The following is a 20,033-nucleotide window of genomic DNA, read 5'->3' as shown; positions in this document are numbered from 1 at the left end:
TTTCACGGCAGATTGCAATCTCTGCAGTACCTCTGGCAATTCTGTCGTTTCGAGTCGAGATTGCGTTGGTAGCGTGCTGACAAGAAACGCACTGGAAGTGCAGCATGAACTATACAGCTATGTTTGTAAAAGGATAGGTGATTTCCAATCTGTGAATTCTTTATCCACTATTGAAAATGAGACCTGTAAACGCTGAACTAATAAAAATTACTACAACAATTTATATTAGTATTTTAATAAATAACGAGAAAGAAAGAGGAAGGGGGGTTAGGGATTAACGTCCCGTCGTCTTTGAGATCGTTATTTGCTAGACACGGACACGGTTCACGAAGCATTCGTTAGGGCAGGAAATCGAATGTCAACATATTGAACAAACCGTTTTTGCATTCGCCTGAAATGAGGGCGGGTGTAGTTGCCATGGATAACATAAATTTATTTACTAGGCTGGGAACCCATAACTTTATCTTTCGCAAGCAATATTCTTACAAGAGCGGAAGGCAAGGTCTCGTGTTCAAGTCCTGCAATGGCATGCAGTTTTAATCAACCAAGAAATTTCAAAACAGCGCGCACACAGCCACAGAGAGAAAGTTTCATTCTGGACAGCTAAATCTAGATGATCGGACGGAAATACAAACCAACTCCTCCAGAATACGAGTCCACTGTTTTCAAAGCTGATCGAAGGTTATACTTCCTATTTTTTAAAGCAGTGAAATATAGAAGGTCTATTCTCTTCTGTAGTAAACGCGCCGTTTCTACGTACGAACTAATTAAGTTGGAAACCCGATATCTTTATATTTTAGGATCAGGCGCACGTATGTAATCACCCGGGAAGTTTCAAATCAGCGCACGCTCCGCTGCTGGTTGAAAATTTTCCTGTACACAATTCTATATGCTGCGGCTAATTCAAGTATCCAAGGAACGCAATAGAACTTCAGTGAAGTTTGGAAAGTGGAGTAGAGGTAGTGACGAAAGCAGAGCTGTGAGGGCGAATTGTGGGTTATGCCTGGATAGCTGTGTCAGTAGAGCATTTACCCGCGAAAGGAAAAGCTTCTGGGTTCGAGTCCCGGTTTGGTACACAGTTTTCGTCTGCCAAGATGTTTCAATTTATTAATTGTTTAATATGTTCTGATGTCCATTACATGTTCCGCCTTACTTCAGATTGATGTTGGATTGATATGTCTGTCTTGTTCCGGAGCAGGACGCGAGGCCAATTTTCAAAGATCATATTTTTTTCTAGGGGGAGTGGCGGAGGTTCGTTGTGCTATCCTTCCTTGCCTCTTGCTTGGTACGACCTTGAGTAGTAACTGTCCATGTCCAGTTTCCTTTTAGCACACAGCAAGAAACCGCGGAGTTGCACAGACTGCCTAAACCTGCTACTCTCATCCTGATATTACAAGTTGAACGGAACCCTTAGGCAAGACTAAATCCGTGCGTGGACGGTCAGATGACGTTGTTACCGAGAGAAGACAAAGCGTTTACGCACACGTGTGTCTTCAAGCGGTAAGGACGTTCGCAGATGTGCGTTTCACAACTGCCGCGGCTTGCTGACAAAGTGATTTAAAGAAAAAAAGTAAATTCGTATGTCGTGCGTGGCTGCCAGTCCCTGAAGAGCGATTTTCAGCCCCCTCTTTGCAAGTTCTTTCAACTGGACACAACCTCGCCAACTTAAACTACCCCAGTAATTCTACCAGGGAGAGGCAACCTACAGTTCAACGTGGAATCAGAACCACGTGTTGTTCCCGGTGTATCTTAACGCCACTGAGAGGTGAAGGCCAGAGGAAAAGTAGGCTGAAAAAATCCTGGGTCTAACTGGGATTCGATCCCGCGGCCTTACGGTTTCCAGGCTCCCAATCACGAAGACAGAATATGCCAGCGTGGTGCAAAGCGCACGTGAGTGTTTTAGTTGACAATATAAACTGAAGTATTGTTTATTCAACATCAGACGTAAAGACTGTAACAGCGGGAACAAACGCGATACAGCATTAAACAAGTTTAGGCCGCAAACAACAGTGGATGAAATTCAATGGAAAATAGTATAGTATATTCACAGTAATACCGAGAAATGCGTGGCATTTGAATCTCAGAGGGACGTGGCGCTGGCGGTGAGGATGTATACACACCAAAAGTAAGCAAGCAGACTTCGTTTGACCGGTGGCGTGGAATCTTCTAGCAGCCGATAACCCTCGGAGAAAGTAATTTGTTCTGTCATCACAGTTTCCTGGTTTGTCAGTTACTGTTGCACCAGGTCTAGTACCAACCGATAATTATACTCGCTCATTCTCAGTTAGTTTCGAAATGAGTGTTAGTCGCCTACAAGAAGTTATTTTCGAAGAAAAATTCTGCTAATCCAGTTTTGCCACCGATGATGATTGTTTTCTTATTTTCGTGTTGTTCAGTGCCATGCACAGAATGCAGCAGCCGCAGAGAAAGCAAGCATCGCTTATTTCCTTTTAACTCTCCACACCATCACAGACTGCTCCCTGTGCATGCAGTACCGACGTCCTCTTTGTGGCACGTCTAAACACTACCGACGCTTCCCCCTAGCTTTAGCGCGCACGTTGTTGCTCGCTTTAAGGAACATTTAAGTGAGTACTATAACGTGCTGAACGGGTACTCGAACTTGGGAAATTTGCCTTCGACGGGCAAGTGCTTTACTAACTGAGCTAAAAAGCACGACTCATCACTCTAACTCACAGCTTTCCTTCCGCCAGTACCTCATCTTCTACCTTCAAAACTTCACAGAAATTTTGCATAGCTTGCGGCACTATCACTCCAAGATGTTGTGGGTATATGGCATAGCCACAGCCTGAGAGATTGCTTCCAGGACGAATTTTCACTCTGCATCGGAGTGTGCGCTGATCTGAAACTTAGTGACGGATTAAAACTTTGTACTGGACCGGGAGTCGAACAAAGGACCTTTACCGTTGACGGGCAAGTGCTTTACCGACGGAGCTGTCCAATCGCGACTCACTAACCCCCACCTCACAGCTTTACTTATGCCAGTACGTCATTTTCAACCTTCCAAACTGCACGTAAATTCTCCTGCATACCATACTTTCTTCCAGCAATAGATGCAGGAGAAATTCTGTGAAGTTTGGAAGGTAGGAGACGAGTTACTGGCGGAAGCAAAGCTGAGAGGGCGGGTTGTAAGTCGTTCTCTGAAGGCAAACTTCGTTTGGAACATGATTTATTTGTTAAACTTGGAATTTTTCCCGCTGCCAAATATTACAGCTATCTTGGCTGGGTGGCACTTTGTGTGCCATGCATGCGCCACAGACTGCACATCCTGATCTTTTAGACATCACTGTCCACCTTAGAAATAATCGTTGGTATCTAACGAAGCGCTTGCGAATGAGATACAAACCTACTTTACACAACTTCATCCGCACTATAGTGTACACACCTTAACCCACGACCAAACCCCTCCCGTCTCCACCCCCTTCGCTACACCCAATTACCCCACTTGTCTTTCTACAAACTACAGAAGCTCATTAGCGACTTTAACGATCTGTATTACAATTCGTTCCTTACAATATGCATTTGGACTGTGAGAGAGACGTAAGTGTTATTTTGTTTCGTTTTGAGAGAAGATTCCTTTACTTTCAAAAACGTTGAATCACGTCAAGGACACCTATCAGCACTGGTGCAAACTTATCAGTGCCGATGATGGACGTACTTTTCAGCAACATAGAAAGTTAGAAGAACAGGGGTAAGCTACGGGGAATGACGAGTAATACATTACATGTACAAGAACCAAGAGAAAACAGGAAGACTGGAAGACTACGAACGAAGTGCTCGGATTACAAAGGGTGTAAGACAGGGAGGGATGTAGTCTTACGCCCCTGCTGTTCAATCAGTACACTAAAGAAGCAAGAAAGTTTCGAGAGTAGGATTAAAACTTAAAGTGAAAGGGTATTAACGATGAGATTCCATGATGAGGCTGATATCCTCAGTTAAATTGAAGAAGAATTAAGGGACTTTTTGAATGAAATGAACAGTCTAATGAGTAGAGAAAGTGAATTTACAGTACATCGGAGAAAGACGAAAGTAATGAGCAGTTGCATAAATGAGAACAGTGAGAAACTTTACATCATAATTGATGATAACGACGAAGATGTAATTACGGAATTATGCTGCCCATGGAGCAAAATAACCTATGACGGATAGAACAATGGGGACATGAAAAAGCAGACTAGCGCTGGCAAAAAGGGCATTCCTGGCCATGAGAATCCTACTAATATCAAACATACGCCTTAACTTGAGGAAGAAATTACTGGGAATGTGCGTTTGGACCACAGCGTTGTATGGCGGTGAGACATAGACTGTGGGTAAACCGGAAAACAAGAGAAGCGAGGCATTTTAGATGTGATGCTGCAGAAGAATTCTGAAAATTACGTGGAATGTTAAAGTAACGAAACAGAAGGTTCTCTGTAGAATAGGCGAGGAAAGGAATATGAGGAAAACACTGGCACGGAGAAGGGATAGGACGATAGGATGGATGTCTGTTAAGGCACCAGGGAAGAACTTCATTTGTACTAGAGGGAAGAACTGTAGAGGAAAACAGAGACTGGAATACATACAGCAAATAATTGAGGACGTAGGTTGCAAGGGCTACTCTCAGATGAAAAGGAATTCGTGGCGGCTGAATCAAACCAGTCAGAAGACTGGCGACTCAGAAATATAAATAATCAAATAAAACAGCATAATTCTGTGATGATTTTATCAACTTTCAGGAATGATGAAGAAGGTCAAATGCATCAGATTGAGGTAAGGGACCCTGGTCCGAGTAGAAAATCGTTTTGATACCCCCCGATAATGGACCACTTGTGCTGAAAACTCATTGCTTTCCACATTTTCGGATGAGGTAATATGGACAGGAGGTAATACAGACCCAAAAAACAAAAAATCAAATGCATACCTTATGAGCAGTGATCACTTGTTCAGTAAGAGAGATGTGTTTCACAGTAGCAAAGATGAACAAGTGCTTTTAGCTGTTAAGGTGTCCAGTTTAGAACCCACGTTTACTAGACAGTTTTCTCTTTTTTTGGTCAATGCTACCACCTCTGCAAGTTGCCTATCAAAAATGTTCAAATGTGTGTGTGAAGTCTTATGGGCCTCAACTGCTAAGGTCATCAGTCCCTAAGCTTACACACTACTTAACCTAAATCATCCTAAGGACAAATACGCACACCCATGCCCGAGGGAGGACTCGAACCTCCGCCGGGATGAGCCGCACAGTCCATGACTGCAGCGCCTAAGACCGCTCGGCTAATCCCTCGCGGCTAGTTTCCTATCCTACAGTCCTAGCAACAACAACAATGCTGTTATACGAGGGTTCGAACTTTAATAATGGCAACTATTTATTTACAGCTGGTACAAAATAAATACGTGTTACAAAATTTTACTGACCTTCAAAGTAGTCAACAGCATGCTGCAGAAGTGGTGACACTTTCTACAGGACCTGACCATCATATTGCAGGTCATTGCCGATATACGTACAGCGCAAGCTGTTACTGATTTGTTTGACTGATGGGGCTGCTAAGTGCTATACGACCTACTGCACTCCCCTGACTTAAGCCCTCGTGAGTTCAACTCGGTTTCTAAACTGAGCCACGCGGGATTAGCCGAGCGCCGGCCGCGGTGGTCGTGCGGTTCTAGGCGCTGCAGTCCGGAACCGCGGGACTGCTACGGTCGCAGGTTCGAATCCTGCCTCGGGCATGGATGTGTGTCACGTCCTTAGGTTAGTTAGGTTTAAGTAGTTCTAAGTTCTAGGGGACTGATGACCTAAGATGTTAGTCTCATAGTGCTCAGAGCCATTTGAACCATTTGATTAGCCGAGCGGTCTTAGGCGGTGCAGTCATGGACAGTGCGGCTGTCCCCGGCGGAGGTTCGAGTCCTGCCTCGGGCAAGGTTGTGTGTGTTTGTCCTTAGGATAATTTAGCTTAAGTAGTGTGTAAGCTTAGGGATTGATGACCTTAGCAGTTAAGTCCCATAAGATTTCACACACATTTGAACATTTTTTTTAGTGTGTAAGCTTTGGGACTGATGATCTTAGCAGTTAAGCCCCATAAGATTTCACACACACTTGAATTTTTTTTTTCTAAACTCAAGGAAACTCTTCACGGCATTCGTTTCAGAACTGCTACAAATTCGTTGGGAAACAGATCGCGCCGCTCGAACTGTCAACACAACTGGCACTGCTAAGAGTATCCTACGATTTCCACATCGCTGGCCACGAGCTGTACACAATGTTGGTGATTACTTTGAAGGTCAGTGAAACTTTGAAACACGTATCTATTTTGTACGAGCTGTAAATAAATAGTTGCCACTATTAAAATTTCAACCCTCGTGTGTACTACACTGTCACACGTGTCAGAAAGATTTTTGCTTATAATTTTTGGCTCCGTTTTCAGATCACGGTTCATTACCTCAAACTGATGCACGTACTCTTCTCCATCATCCCTGCAAGTTTGTAACAACATCACGGAATCAACTTGTATGTGGAAGAACAATGAAAAGTCTAGAGTGGCAGAAGAACGTGTTATTAAAAAGAAGATAGATCATTCGGTAGAGCACTTGCCCACGAGAGTCAAAGATCGCGGGTTCGAGTCCCGGTGCGGCACACAGATTTAATCTAGCAGAAAGTTGCAAATCGGCGACGTGTGTGCGGTGATACGCCAGGGCAAGAGTGAAAGCTGGTCCTGAGCTCTAAAGCAGTGGCCGGCAACTCCCCGTACCTGGGCGGCGGCGGCAGGTCGGGTATGCTCTGCACGGTGAGCAGCATGTCGGTGAGCAGGGCGTCCAAGGCGCGGTGCTGCTCCTCGGCCGACGGGCACGACGAGGTGGCGGTGGCGGGCGCCGACGACGACGCCGTCTTGGACAGCCCGTTGCCCGCCGACGAGATGCCCGAGTCCATGGAGACGGTGTGCGGGCTGGCCACCGCCTCCACCTCCTCGACCGTCAGCGCGTGCACCACCTGGTGCTGGTGGGGGTGCGCGTGGGCGTGCTGGTGCAGGTGGTGCGCCGGCGGCGGGCCCGTCTGGTGCACGTGCACCTGCTGCAGCTGCTGTTGCTGCTGCTGCAGCTGCTGTTGCTGCAGCTGCAGCTGCTGCTGTTGCTGCTGCTCCTTCTTGCTGATGGTCGCGTACAGCGACCCGTCCAGGGGTCCGTACGTGTGGTTCACACCTGTTGAAACAATAAAAACGTACGTCAGTTCTCTGGCAGAGGGCAAGCAAGCTGTATCTGAACCTCCTCGAAACAGACGCTCTAGTGCACTCACAAACGCAACTACATTTATGCGTTATTTGCAGCATCGGGAACGTGAACTCATTTGGAACCTCATTATGGGCTAACTGAACGAGGCATGTATGTGATGGACGGTCGACGTCAAAGCCATTAGTCCCTTAGCACGATGTCAGTTGGGCAAACCGAGTGAAGTGTGTAAGATGGCAAGAACTATGCCCCTTACATTAAGTCATTAAAGATCACCTAACTCACATTGAGCGAACAGTAGGGCTGAACAAAAATGACTGACAAGGCACAATGCATCTTGTAGAGGGTATAGTATGGACGTATTGGAATAATTAATGTCGGTTGATGTAAAGTAATTCACACGACATGAAAACTTTGTGGAAACGTGTCGATTAACTGGAGGCTAGTTTATACCAGGGAACTATTTGGAGTTGACCGTGGCCGGCTGGGGAGCGGCGAAGGGAAGCGACAATAGGCATCTTAGGGTGGCTCAAGATCTGAGAAAGCGGTAACGGGGCACGGCCTCCAGCTGCCTTAAGATGGGTGACAGTGAGTGGGTGGTTGACCCCGTGCTGGTGTACCGGTAAGCAGATGGAGAACTTGTACGCCTGTTGATAAATGTCCATCGTCCCGTTTTCAGGGAAACATGCGAGAAAGCCGCGCAAAGCTACGGCGGAGCGGTCAACAGAGGCCAAAATATGCTTGTTCGTGACTATAGCAACTTCACGCTGAATTCACAGTCCGCAGAGTCTGAAGTAAATCAGGTGAAGAGCGACAGAGTGAAATACGCCGGCCTCCGATTGGAATGTAGGACCGAGGAATTTGAAGTACTCTCCTGGGAGTCAGAATTCCGGAAAAATTGGTGTTTTGTGCAGACGCTAACCTTGATGGGTGGCCTGGGAGGAGCTAAATAGCAGGAGTTGAGAAGAAGGGAAATTTTGTGGGCATTTGTTCACTTCCGAGAGCAGGCATTGGTCGGCGCTGGGAAGCGACGCATAATTAACGCGACTTGCACTGCAATTGGCGTAAGTGATTTTGCTGGGGGGGGGGGGGGAACGGAGGCGAAGAGCAGACTGGGAGAAGTCTCCGTAGTGGTCTTCCGTTCACAGCTTGCCTAGATTGCGGACGTGGCGTTCTTTACTCAGCTTGCCTGAGAGAGAGTGAGCATCTCTGCAGTTTAGGACTTAGCAAATGGAACGATTGAGCTTGGAGATAGAAAGTTTTGGTTCAGCTACATACTGAGCAAGATAGCTAGGAGTGAATAGACGAGTGCAGCCTTGCAGCACCATGAGGCCGGCTGACGTCCTCACAACGACGACACCCCACCACGCTGAATTCGGTGATATTGCACCCACTCCGTCTTGAATTAGGCATCTGATTAATTTGTGGATCACGTCGACAAAGTTTCCATGAGGGTTTCATGGGCCGTGCATTGGGGAATTTTTCTCGCACCTCGCATTACGCCAGGGTCAGTCGATAGGAATTAATTTTGATTTATCGTGGTTTACTCCACGTAAACGCATTTTATTACCACTGCCTGTTAGGAGAGTCATGTAATGTGATGATTGAAGGTCGGGAGTTAAAATAAATATTGAGCTAATCGGCTGCATCTGTTTTCAATCAAGTAGTTGAAATCCCAAGTCGCTTTCTTAATTAATTTTATGTTCAACATTTGCATCTGGTGTTCAATAGCTGAATATAACAACAATGTGCACCCCTTTTTAATTAAAAGTGATGAATTCTGAATCAATTAATGTCAACATTGCCACCGTAGTTCAATCAGGAGTCACAGGGCCTTATTACTTTCTTTGCGTTATCCGATATTGCGGCAGTTTTGCACTCTCTGTTGATCTGTTAGTCAATTAGCTGGGGTGAACACACACCAAAACCAGATAAGCGACGGGTGGGGTGTTACAAGTGGTGCAGTGGTTAGAACACTGGACTCGCATTCTGGATGACGACGGTTCAAACCCGTGTCCGGCCATCCACATTTATGTTTTCGGTGATTTCCCTAAATCGCTCCAGGCAAATGCCGGGATGGGTCCTTAGAAAGGGGGCAGCCGATTTCCTTCACCATCCTTGACACAATCCGAGCTTGTGCTCCCTCTCTAATGACCTCGATGTCGACAGGAAGTGGAACCCAAGCTTCCTTCTTCAGTTAGGCAAGGATCGGAAGAGTACCGCACATGACTCGTTGGAGGAACCGTAGCGGATTATCCCTGAGTACGCACGCGCACTTTTGAGCACTCTGACACTTCGCCTCCTTTGGGCCTCGTTAATGCCTTAACAAGATGCCTGGCTGCGAAATCAGATACTCCAATCGGGCCCAGAAGTTTCGAGACTGGTTTAATTAAAAATAGACAAACGTAAGATGGCGAGCGCAACGCACAGAACGTTTATACAACCACATGAAGTTGCAAAAAAAGTCCTTCTTTGGGATGTTGTTCAACTCTCGAGTCACAGTTGATTGAACCTTGCCTACGTCGTCAAAGCGATGACTCTTCATGTGAATTTCTGCACTTTGTCGTCTTGTGGTAGATTCGCAGTGGTAACATCAAGTATCGTCACCCAAGATGTTTTTTTTTTTTTTTTCGGAAAAGAACTATCTGCGTTCTGCACCTCTATCAAGTCGAGGAAGGCGTGCCCGTGTCGTCGTTTTTGTTCGGGAGTCAACGTGTGCGGCACAAACGTTGCACACGCTTTTCTCTTCTTGGAAATATTCTGGGTTTATGTCTTGCGCACTTGAATGTTGCACAACTGCGATTTCTGACGCAACAACATTGACACACATCGACCGTTTGTCCACTACTTGACGCTGCCTGCTCACAGCTGACTGGTCGAGCACACATAAGTCGTTTACAGTTGTTAGTTCAAGCTGCCACCTTAGTCACATCGCTAACGCCTCTCGGAAAAAAAATAAATAAAAGAAAAGAGAAGTGTCGGAACGTTTTGGATGGTCAGTGCGTATAAAAAACAAAGTTAAAATAAGAGACAGTGACCATTTATAGCCCGCATCTCGTGGTCGTGCGGTAGCGTTCTCGCTTCCCACGCCCGGGTTCCCGGGTTCGATTCCCGGCGGGGTCAGGGATTTTCTCTGCCTCGTGATGGCTGGGTGTTGTGCGCTGTCCTTAGGTTAATTAGGTTTAAGTAGTTCTAAGTTCTAGGGGACTTATGACCACAGCAGTTGAGTCCCATAGTGCTCTGTTGTGCTCTGTTGTTCTGCCTACATCGTGACTTTTTTTAACTTTCTATAGTTTATAAACGAATAGATCGGACCATTGCCCATCATCTCTGTTTTTAAATTTAGTGTTACTATTGTAAGTAGCCTGTTTAGGTTTTTATGTTGGTAACGTTACCTAGCGCTCTGTATAAAAAAATCACTGGCTGTGCTGTGTGCAGTCTGTGGCTGGTTGGCATTGTTGGAATATTCGCCATTGCAGTGTTGGGCAGTTGGATGTTTACAGCGCGTAGCGTTGCGCAGTTGGAGGTAAGCCGCCAGCAGTGGTTGATGTGGGGAGAGAGATGGCAGAATTTTAAGAGCGGACGATCTGGACGTGTGTCCGCCAGATAGAGTAAATCTGTAATACTGGATATCATGAACTGATATATATATATGATGACTTTTGAACATTATTAAGGTAAATACATTGTTTGTTCTCTATCAAAATCTTTCATTTGCTGACTATGCCTATCACTAGTTAGTGCCTTCAGTAGTTAGAATATTTTATTTAGATGGCGGTATTGGCGCTCGCTGTATTGCCGTAGTTCGAGTAACGAAAATTAAGCCGCCAGCAGTGGTTGATGTGGGGAGAGAGATGGCAGAATTTTAAGAGCGGACGATCTGGACGTGTGTCCGCCAGATAGAGTAAATCTGTAATACTGGATATCATGAACTGATATATATATGATGACTTTTGAACATTATTAAGGTAAATACATTGTTTGTTCTCTATCAAAATCTTTCATTTGCTGACTATGCCTATCACTAGTTAGTGCCTTCAGTAGTTAGAATATTTTATTTAGATGGCGGTATTGGCGCTCGCTGTATTGCCGTAGTTCGAGTAACAAAAATTTTTTGTGAGGTAAGTGATTTGTGAAAGGTATAGGTTAATGTTAGTCAGGGGCAGTCTTTTGTAGGGATTTTTGAAAGTCAGATTGCGTTGCGCTAAAAATATTGTGTGTCAGTTTAGTGTTGATCAGAATAGGTAAAGAGCGAAGTGTCTGAGTACGTTCAGTTCTGCTCTGCTGTTTGAAAATCAAATAACGTAAGAGGTTTATCAGCACAGTCATTCATAAATTTTTCCAAGGGGACGTTTCACTACGTCAAAATACAAGCAAAACATAAAATACCGACGCGTATCATATACGACGACGAGATAAAGCCGATGACAACTAACCGTTATTAACTAATGTGAGAATTGTAGGAAGTAAATATATTGGCGATATAGACCGAATACAGTTATGAGAATGCTATCTCTTACACGTTAAGAAAAAAAATGGGTTGATACAGTGTGACACAGCAGACAGTCCACATCAAATATAACCAGAGCGACTAAGAACGTGGAACCGCAAATTTCGCTATGTTACTGTGAAAAATCTTCGGAATTTTCTGGCGTACAAAAAAAAAAAAAAGTTCAAGTGTGTGTGAAGTCTTATGGGACTTAACTGCTAAGGTCATCAGTCCCTAAGCTTACACACTACTTAACCTAAATTATCCTAAGGACAAACACACACACATCCATGCCCGAGGGAGGACTCGAACCTCCGCCGGGACCAGCCGCACAGTCCATGACTGCAGCGCCTAAGACCGCTCGGCTAATCCCGCGCGGCTCTGGTGTACCAAAGTAGTTTTTAAAGTTTATAACTGCCAGATTATAAGACCGATCTTTTTCTAATGGAACTACACAGTTTTTCTGTATTATTGGAAACACCCTTCTACGTGACATGTGTAAAACTTGTTCACCTATTAAGATGTTAGCGATGTAAACAACTGGTTGCCGGTAGGAGAAAATGTACCACGAGGTTCTCGTTTAACGCATCAAATGTAACCAAAGTCTTAACTCAGGCACCGATCGTGTATCTACCTATGCGCTTCGTGCCCATCATCTGTGCTCTGCTGTTGGTAGCAATCAGACAACTTGCCCCACATACACCGCGAAATATTCGCATCTGTAACATGAACAGGGGGAAACAGCAATGGTACACAAAACATCCTCCGCTAAAACAAGAAAGCGAGTAAATATTGCATTCTCTCCCAGTTCCCGGCTATGTTAAAAGTTTCAAGTCTCTAGCTCATCGGGAAGTTAGTTTAAAATCAACTGTAAAATTTGCACCGAACAGACAGGCAGAAAAACGAAGTAGCTACCCTGCGCCACACACCAGACGCGAAAAAAGCTAATAATGCATCGTTGTTCACTTCTGCGCTATCCTGAAAGTTTCAAATATCTAGCTCATCGGGAAGTTAGTTTAAAAACAAGTGCGGCATTTGTACCGAGGAAACAACCAAGAAAGCGGCCTAATACAAACGTGTGAAAACAGTCCACGTATACGACAAGCTGTGTAGAAGCGTTACTAGCCAGTTTTTGTGCATATGTTTTGGAATAAAAAAGAGTGTCAATGTGTAGTGCTGTGGTGCAGCCCATTCCTAAAAGCGACGTATACCTCTCGAGTACCTGTTACTGCGACAGAACTGTGGAGGGCAAACAAACAGGGCGAAAATGTAAACAGTTTGTTTTTCCTCTGTCGTTCCGTCTGTCTTCGTCTCTCTCTCTCTCTCTCTCTCTCTCTCTCTCTCTCTCTCTTCCCCTGTGTGTGTGTGTTTTAATTTTCATTTCCACGGCATGTTGATCCGAAAACGGAAAGCGCACAAGTATTTGCCGCCCACTTTAGCGGACGAACAAGGCCGAGAGCGCTCCTCTTAAAATGGAGTCGTCGGTGCGCCCGCAAATTCGCGCGCTCCGTTTGCTCAGCGAAACGCAAATAATGACGCAACGAGAGCGGGGCTCGCTGCCCACGCTGGGGCCAGCAGTCACCTCGGCCCCTCGCGTGTGCAAGGTCAGGCGGGCATTTTCCCCGGGCCGCAGCCGACAACTCGGCCGCTCGGATTGCTTCTCCGTAATCTCTCAAGGCCTTTTCACTCCGTTTTCCTGGTACTCGTATTTGAAGGAACTGACCACTGGTCTACTTTTTTTTATTTGTTTTATTCTGAATTCGAGCTTGATTTGCACTGTCCAGGAAAATCACAATATAAAGTCGGTCAGCAAGCTCGTGATAAGATTTTAGGCAATTATTCCTGCAATAACAATATTACATAATTCGCTATGCCTTGGATTTACTAGCACTGAAACAGGAAAAAAAAAAAAACGAAGCGTCACAATCTTAATCAATCGTTTATTTACCAACTTATTTGCAGCATTGTGCCGTAATTAGTATAACTTATTTTTTTGAGATAAACCAGGTCGTGGCGTAACAAGGAATGTCTTAAACTTTCGATTCTTTCCTTACGCTGCCAGAAATGTCAGCTTTTTTCTCCCTGTGCAAGGTGACCCAGAGGTTAAGACATTGCACCGATGTTGGAGAGGAATACATTTCGAACATCTTTCCGGCCACTCCTAAATCGATTTTCTATGCTTTCCCCAGATCACTGTTGATGAATACCAGAACTATTCGATAGTAATTGGCAAGCCAAATATCGCAACTGAGTTTCGGCTATATATCTCTAATGACCTAGATGTCCCGGAGAGAGACAGTAAGAAATTCGCGATATTCGCTAAGTAACTACGGCAAATCAACGTCACAATGCAGCAAAAATATATGGTATTCTATACTGAATGAATCAAAAGGGTATTAAGTTAGAGAGTAATTTTAATATAGCATACTCCAGAATACATCATTTTTGCTTCGAATTCGAAATTGAGTTTCAGTCAAACCTTTGACATCAGATTTTAACATCCATGTTCAAATGGCACATGAGTAACTAACCTTCAGTGATAAGGAGTTTTGTGTGAAACAGGAAATAATTATCAGTTCTAATCTTGAAACTTCAAAATTGCGCGCTAAAGTGCTAACGAGCACTTGCTTTCAATTTGCGTGCAATATAATTGAGTTTAAGAGGAAAATAGTTTAGTCGTTCAAAAACGGTACACTCTTTGACACATAACGGATACATCACGAATGCCGGATTTATTTCCTTATCAATAATGCGCTCTAATACACACTAAAAAACAAACAAATGATTACAATTTACTTCGCGGAATGGGCGCTAGGTTTGAGGCGTCATGTCACGGATTGCGCGGCCGTTCCCGCCGGAGGTTCGAGTCCTCCCTCGGGCGTGTGTGTGTGTGTGTGTGTGTGTGTGTGTATGTGTGTGTGTGTGTGTGTGTGTGTGTGTGTGCGCATTGTTCTTAGCAGAAGTTAGTTTAAGTTTGTTTAAATAGTGTATAAGTGTAGGGGCCGATGACCTCTACAGTTTGGTCCCTTAGGACTTAACACACATTTGAACATTTTGATTACGATTTCAGAAAAAGTTCAAGGGAAATAGCTCCACACATTGAACAAGTCAATGACGCCTTGGTCCGCCTCTCGGCCTTATGCAAGCAGTTATTCGGCTTCGCATTGATTCATACTGTTGCTGGATGCCTGGTTGAGGGATGTCATGCAAAATTCTGCCCAACCGGCGCGTTAGATCGTCAAATTCCGAAGTGATTAGAGTGCTCGGCCCAGAAGGCTGCAAACGTTCTAATTCTGGGAGAGGCTGGTGACCTTGCTGACCAACACAGGGTTCGGCAAGCACGAAGCCAAGCAGCAGAAACTCTTGCCCTGTGCGAGCGGGCATTATCTTGCTGAAATGTGAGCGCAGAATGGCTTGCCATGAAGGGCAACAAAACGGGGTCTTGAATATCGGCGACGTATCGCTGTGCTATAAGGGTGCGGAGGATAACAATCAAATGGGTCACGCCATGAAAAGGAACGGAACCCGAGAGCATCGCTCCTGGTTGTCGGGCCACACTGCAGGCGACAGTCATGTAGGGATTCCACTGCCGTCTAGGGTGTCTCTAGACACGTCTTTACTGGTCATCGGGTCTCAGTTCCGAGCGGGACTCATCACTGAAGACAGTTCTACTCCAGTCAATGCGATTACAGGCCGAAGATCTGCTTGGATACGCCCAGCACCGGTGGGGTACCAGCCTGACAGCCGGCCGTTGTGGCCGAGCGGTTCTAGGCGCTTCAGTCTGGAACCGCGCGACCGCTACGGTCGCAGGTTCGAATCCTGCCTCGGGCATGGATGTGCGTGATGTCCTTAGGTTAGTCAGGTTGTTCTAAGTTCTAGGCGACTGATGACCTCAGATGTTAAGTCCCATAGTGCTTAGAGCCATTTGAACCATTTATCCCTCAGGTCACCCCACAACTCTATCAATCAATGCCAAGCCGAATAACTGATTGAGAAGGGGCTACAGGTGGATCAGCGTGTTATTGATTTGCTCACTTCGTGAAGATCTTTCTCCTGAACAAACCATCCAATTTCCTTATATCGTAATCCTTTTTCTGTCTGTACATGTAAATTACAGCCGCGTGGGATTAGCCGAGCAGTCTAAGGCGCTGAAGTCATGGACTGTGCGGCTTATCCCGGCGGAGGTTCGAGTCCTCCCTCGGACATGGGTGTGTGTGTTTGTCCTTAGGATAATTTAGGTTATGTAGTGTATATGCTTAGGGACTGATGACCTTAGCAGTTAAGTCCCATAAGATTTCGCACACATTTGAACATTTTTTTTTTAAATTACATCAACCGATTTCCGTCCCATTCTAATAATTACTTCGTGGTGTGTCGTTTTTCTTTTTTTTCTATAGTGAAGCTTCAAAAGAAAAAAATATAACTGTGAAGAAAAATAAAGCTTGAATTGTTAAAGTAAAAAGTGATAGAGTTACGCATTCCATTTGCGTGTTTACTCGAACTGGGGAAGGTTAACAATACGAGTGCCTTTATTCTCACATACTATGTGAAGAATACACCGATTATCAATGCTGTAGGCCGATAGGAACCAGTTCAACTACTCAGTTGTAGACTGACTTACAGTCTAGCTTGTAGCCGAAGTATTGTGTAACTTTACTCTTGGACGCAGAAAATCAGAAAAGAAGAAAATCACGTTAGGTGACGAAAAAAATTGCCTTACGAGTAAATGGGGCTCGAATGCAGAACATTTTGAACTACAGTCTTACACTTACTTAGGTCAGCAACTGGAAGCAGTTAATTCCATAAATTATCTGGGAGTAGGCATTAGGAGTGATTTAAAATGGAATGACCATATAAAACTAATCGCCAGTAAAGCAGATGCCAGACTGAGATTCATTGGAAGAATCCTAAGGAAATGCAATCCGAAATCAAAGGAAGTAGGTTACAGTACACCTGTTCGCCCACTGATCGAATACGGCTCACCAGTGTCGGATCCGTACGAGATAGGGTTGATAGAAGAGAGAGAGCAGCGCGCTTCGTTACAGGATTATTTAGTAATCGCGAAAGCGTTACGGAGATGACCGACAAACTCCAGTGGAACACTCTGCAAGAGAGACGCTCAGTAGCTCGGTACGGGCTTTTGTTGAAGTTTCGAGAACGTACCTTCACCGAGGAGTCAGGCAGTATATTGCTCTCTGCTACGTATATCTCGCGAAGAGACCATGAGGATAAAATCAGAGAGATTAGAGCATACACAGAGGCATACTGACAATATTTCTTTCCATGAGCAATACGAGACTGGAATAGAAGAGAGGACCGATAGAGGTACTCAAGGTACCCTCCGCCACACACCGCCAGGTGGCTTGCGGAGTATGGATGTAGATGTAGAAGTCACAATTTCTTACGTCAGAAGAACTCTCAGTCGTCTTTAATATACTGGAGTCCTTTCAGGCCACAGAAGATCAGTGACGCTATGTGGGGAGTTGTTAACTATTGAAATGCAGAAAGTACTAAAATGCGTAAAGAGATAGAGATAGAGACAGAGACAGAGAGAGAGATGTGCAAGATGGTTGTACTGAGTAAGAGGCATCGTTCACCCAGTTAATACTTACAAGATACAGGTAGGAACTATTCGTGTGTACTTACGCAAAAGTTTGGTTGCCATAGCCACTCTACAGCACAACAGTGAGAATACAGAAAAAACAACTGTGAGGCAGCGGCGGCGCAGTGCGAGTCTGAGAGCGCAGATTTCGTGCGTCCGTCACTGCCGCACGCCCAGCGTCCACTGGCGCCGACGGTCAGCGAAAGAGGAAAGTCGTGTCGCGCGTTGGCGGAAAGCCCTTATCACCGGCCGCGGCCGTTCTGCGGAACACCAACTGTTCGGGTCTTCCTACCACACGCTGCGTCCCTTCTGACAGTCAGAGCCAAGAATAGAACAGCTGTCAAAGTTTCCCCTCGATCGTGTCATCACTTGATAGGAAGTCCACAGACAGATTCCAGAAGCCCTACACTCATACACTTGTTTCGCGTTGCCGTTTCACTTCCCGTCTACTACAGACAATTCGAATCGTAGTTCCGTGTTATCTACACGCTGCTCCAGACTTCTATTGTGTTACCAATCCAAGGCATTTGGTACATGTTTCACATTTCTTTCACTAATGCATCTCACGAAAAGCAGAAAAAAAGTTGTTGTCTAGATGTTTCAGAGATCAACGGTCTTGGCGCAGAGGTACCACCGGTTTCCGTCAGAGGAGGACGCAGCATTTCATCTTGGATGGAGAGTCATAAAAATGGTTCAAATGGCTCTGAGCAAAAAAAAAAAAAAAAAAAAAATGGTTCAAATGGCTCTGAGCACTATGGGACTCAACATCTTAGGTCATCAGTCCCCTAGAACTTAGAACTACTTAAACCTAACTAACCTAAGTACATCACACACATCCATGCCCGAGGCAGGATTCGAACCTGCGACCGTAGCAGTCCCGCGGTTCCGGACTGAGGCGCCTAGAACCGCACGGCCACCGCGGCCGGCGGCTCTGAGCACTATGGGCTTAAGTTGTGAGGTCATCAGTCCCCTAGAACTTTTTTTTTTTTGTCATCAGTCTACTGACTGGTTTGATGCGGCCCGCCACGAATTCCTTTCCTGTGCTAACCTCTTCATCTCAGAGTAGCATTTGCAACCTACGTCCTCAATTATTTGCTTGACGTATTCCAATCTCTGTCTTCCTCTACAGTTTTTGCCCTCTACAGCTCCCTCTAGTACCATGGAAGTCATTCCCTCATGTCTTAGCAGATGTCCTATCATCCTGTCCCTTCTGCTTATTAGTGTTTTCCACATATTCCTTTCCTCTCCGATTCTGCGTAGAACCTCCTCATTCCTTACCTTATCAGTCCATCTAATTTTCAACATTCGTCTATAGCACCACATCTCAAATGCTTCGATTCTCTTCTGTTCCGGTTTTCCCACAGTCCATGTTGCACTACCATACAATGTTGTACTCCAGACGTACGTCCTCAGAAATTTCTTCCTCAAATTAAGGTCGGTATTTGATATTAGTAGACTTCTCTTGGCCAGAAATGCCTTTTTTGCCATAGCGAGTCTGCTTTTGATGTCCTCCTTGCTCCGTCCGTCATTGGTTATTTTACTGCCTAGGTAGCAGAATTCCTTAACTTCATTGACTTCGTGACCATCAATCCTGATGTTAAGTTTCTCGCTGTTCTCATTTCTACTACTTCTCATTACCTTCGTCTTTCTCCGATTTACTCTAAAACCATACTGTGTACTCATTAGACTGTTCATTCCGTTCAGCATATCATTTAATTCTTCTTCACTTTCACTCAGGATAGCAATGTCATCAGCGAATCGTATCATTGATATCCTTTCACCTTGTATTTTAATTCCACTCCTGAACCTTTCTTTTATTTCCATCTTTCATTTCCATCTTTTATTAACATCTTTTATTAACATCTTAGGTCATCAGTCCCCTAGAACTTAGAACTACTTAAACCTAACCAACCTAAGGACATCACACACATCGATGCCCGAGGCAGGATTCGAACCTGGGACCGTAGCGGTCGCGCGGTTCCAGACTGTAGCGCCTAGAGCCGCTCGGCCGCCCCGGCCGGCTGGAGATTCATCGTCAGATGTAGAAGTAACTTAGGGTGTGCCCCAGCGAAGTGTATTGGGACCCTTGCTGTTCATCTTGTATGTTAATGACCTTGCAGACACTATTAATAGTAACAGTAAAATCAGGCTTTTTGCAGATGATGCAAATGCAGATGATGTAGTTATCTACACTTCTGGAAATGGAAAAAAGAACACATTGACACCGGTGTGTCAGACCCACCATACTTGCTCCGGACACTGCGAGAGGGCTGTACAAGCAATGATCACACGCACGGCACAGCGGACACACCAGGAACCGCGGTGTTGGCCGTCGAATGGCGCTAGCTGCGCAGCATTTGTGCACCGCCGCCGTCAGTGTCAGCCAGTTTGCCGTGGCATACGGAGCTCCATCGCAGTCTTTAACACTGGTAGCATGCCGCGACAGCGTGGACGTGAACCGTATGTGCAGTTGACGGACTTTGAGCGAGGGCGTATAGTGGGCATGCGGGAGGCCGGGTGGACGTACCGCCGAATTGCTCAACACGTGGGGCGTGAGGTCTCCACAGTACATCGATGTTGTCGCCAGTGGTCGGCGGAAGGTGCACGTGCCCGTCGACCTGGGACCGGATCCCAGCGACGCACGGATGCACGCCAAGACCGTAGGATCCTACGCAGTGCCGTAGGGGACCGCACCGCCACTTCCCAGCAAATTAGGGACACTGTTGCTCC

At 45.5% G+C, this 20,033-nt stretch overlaps 1 protein-coding gene across 1 annotated transcript in view; it reads right to left on the bottom strand.

Annotated features, from left to right (window-relative positions):
• LOC126262680 (tensin-1) overlaps positions 1–20,033 on the bottom strand; it is a 622,011-nt gene that overhangs the window by 158,037 nt on the left and 443,941 nt on the right. Inside the window, exon 10 of the mRNA XM_049959456.1 lies at positions 6,738–7,185. Within this exon, the coding sequence (XP_049815413.1) occupies positions 6,738–7,185 (448 nt within the window). The remainder of the gene's footprint in view (positions 1–6,737; positions 7,186–20,033) is intronic.

Source organism: Schistocerca nitens, chromosome 6 (assembly GCF_023898315.1).
Source record: "Schistocerca nitens isolate TAMUIC-IGC-003100 chromosome 6, iqSchNite1.1, whole genome shotgun sequence".
NCBI classification, from domain to species: Eukaryota; Metazoa; Arthropoda; class Insecta; order Orthoptera; family Acrididae; genus Schistocerca; species Schistocerca nitens.
Note: the sequence above shows the minus strand (reverse complement) of the source record. Positions and strands in the feature narration are given on the sequence as shown.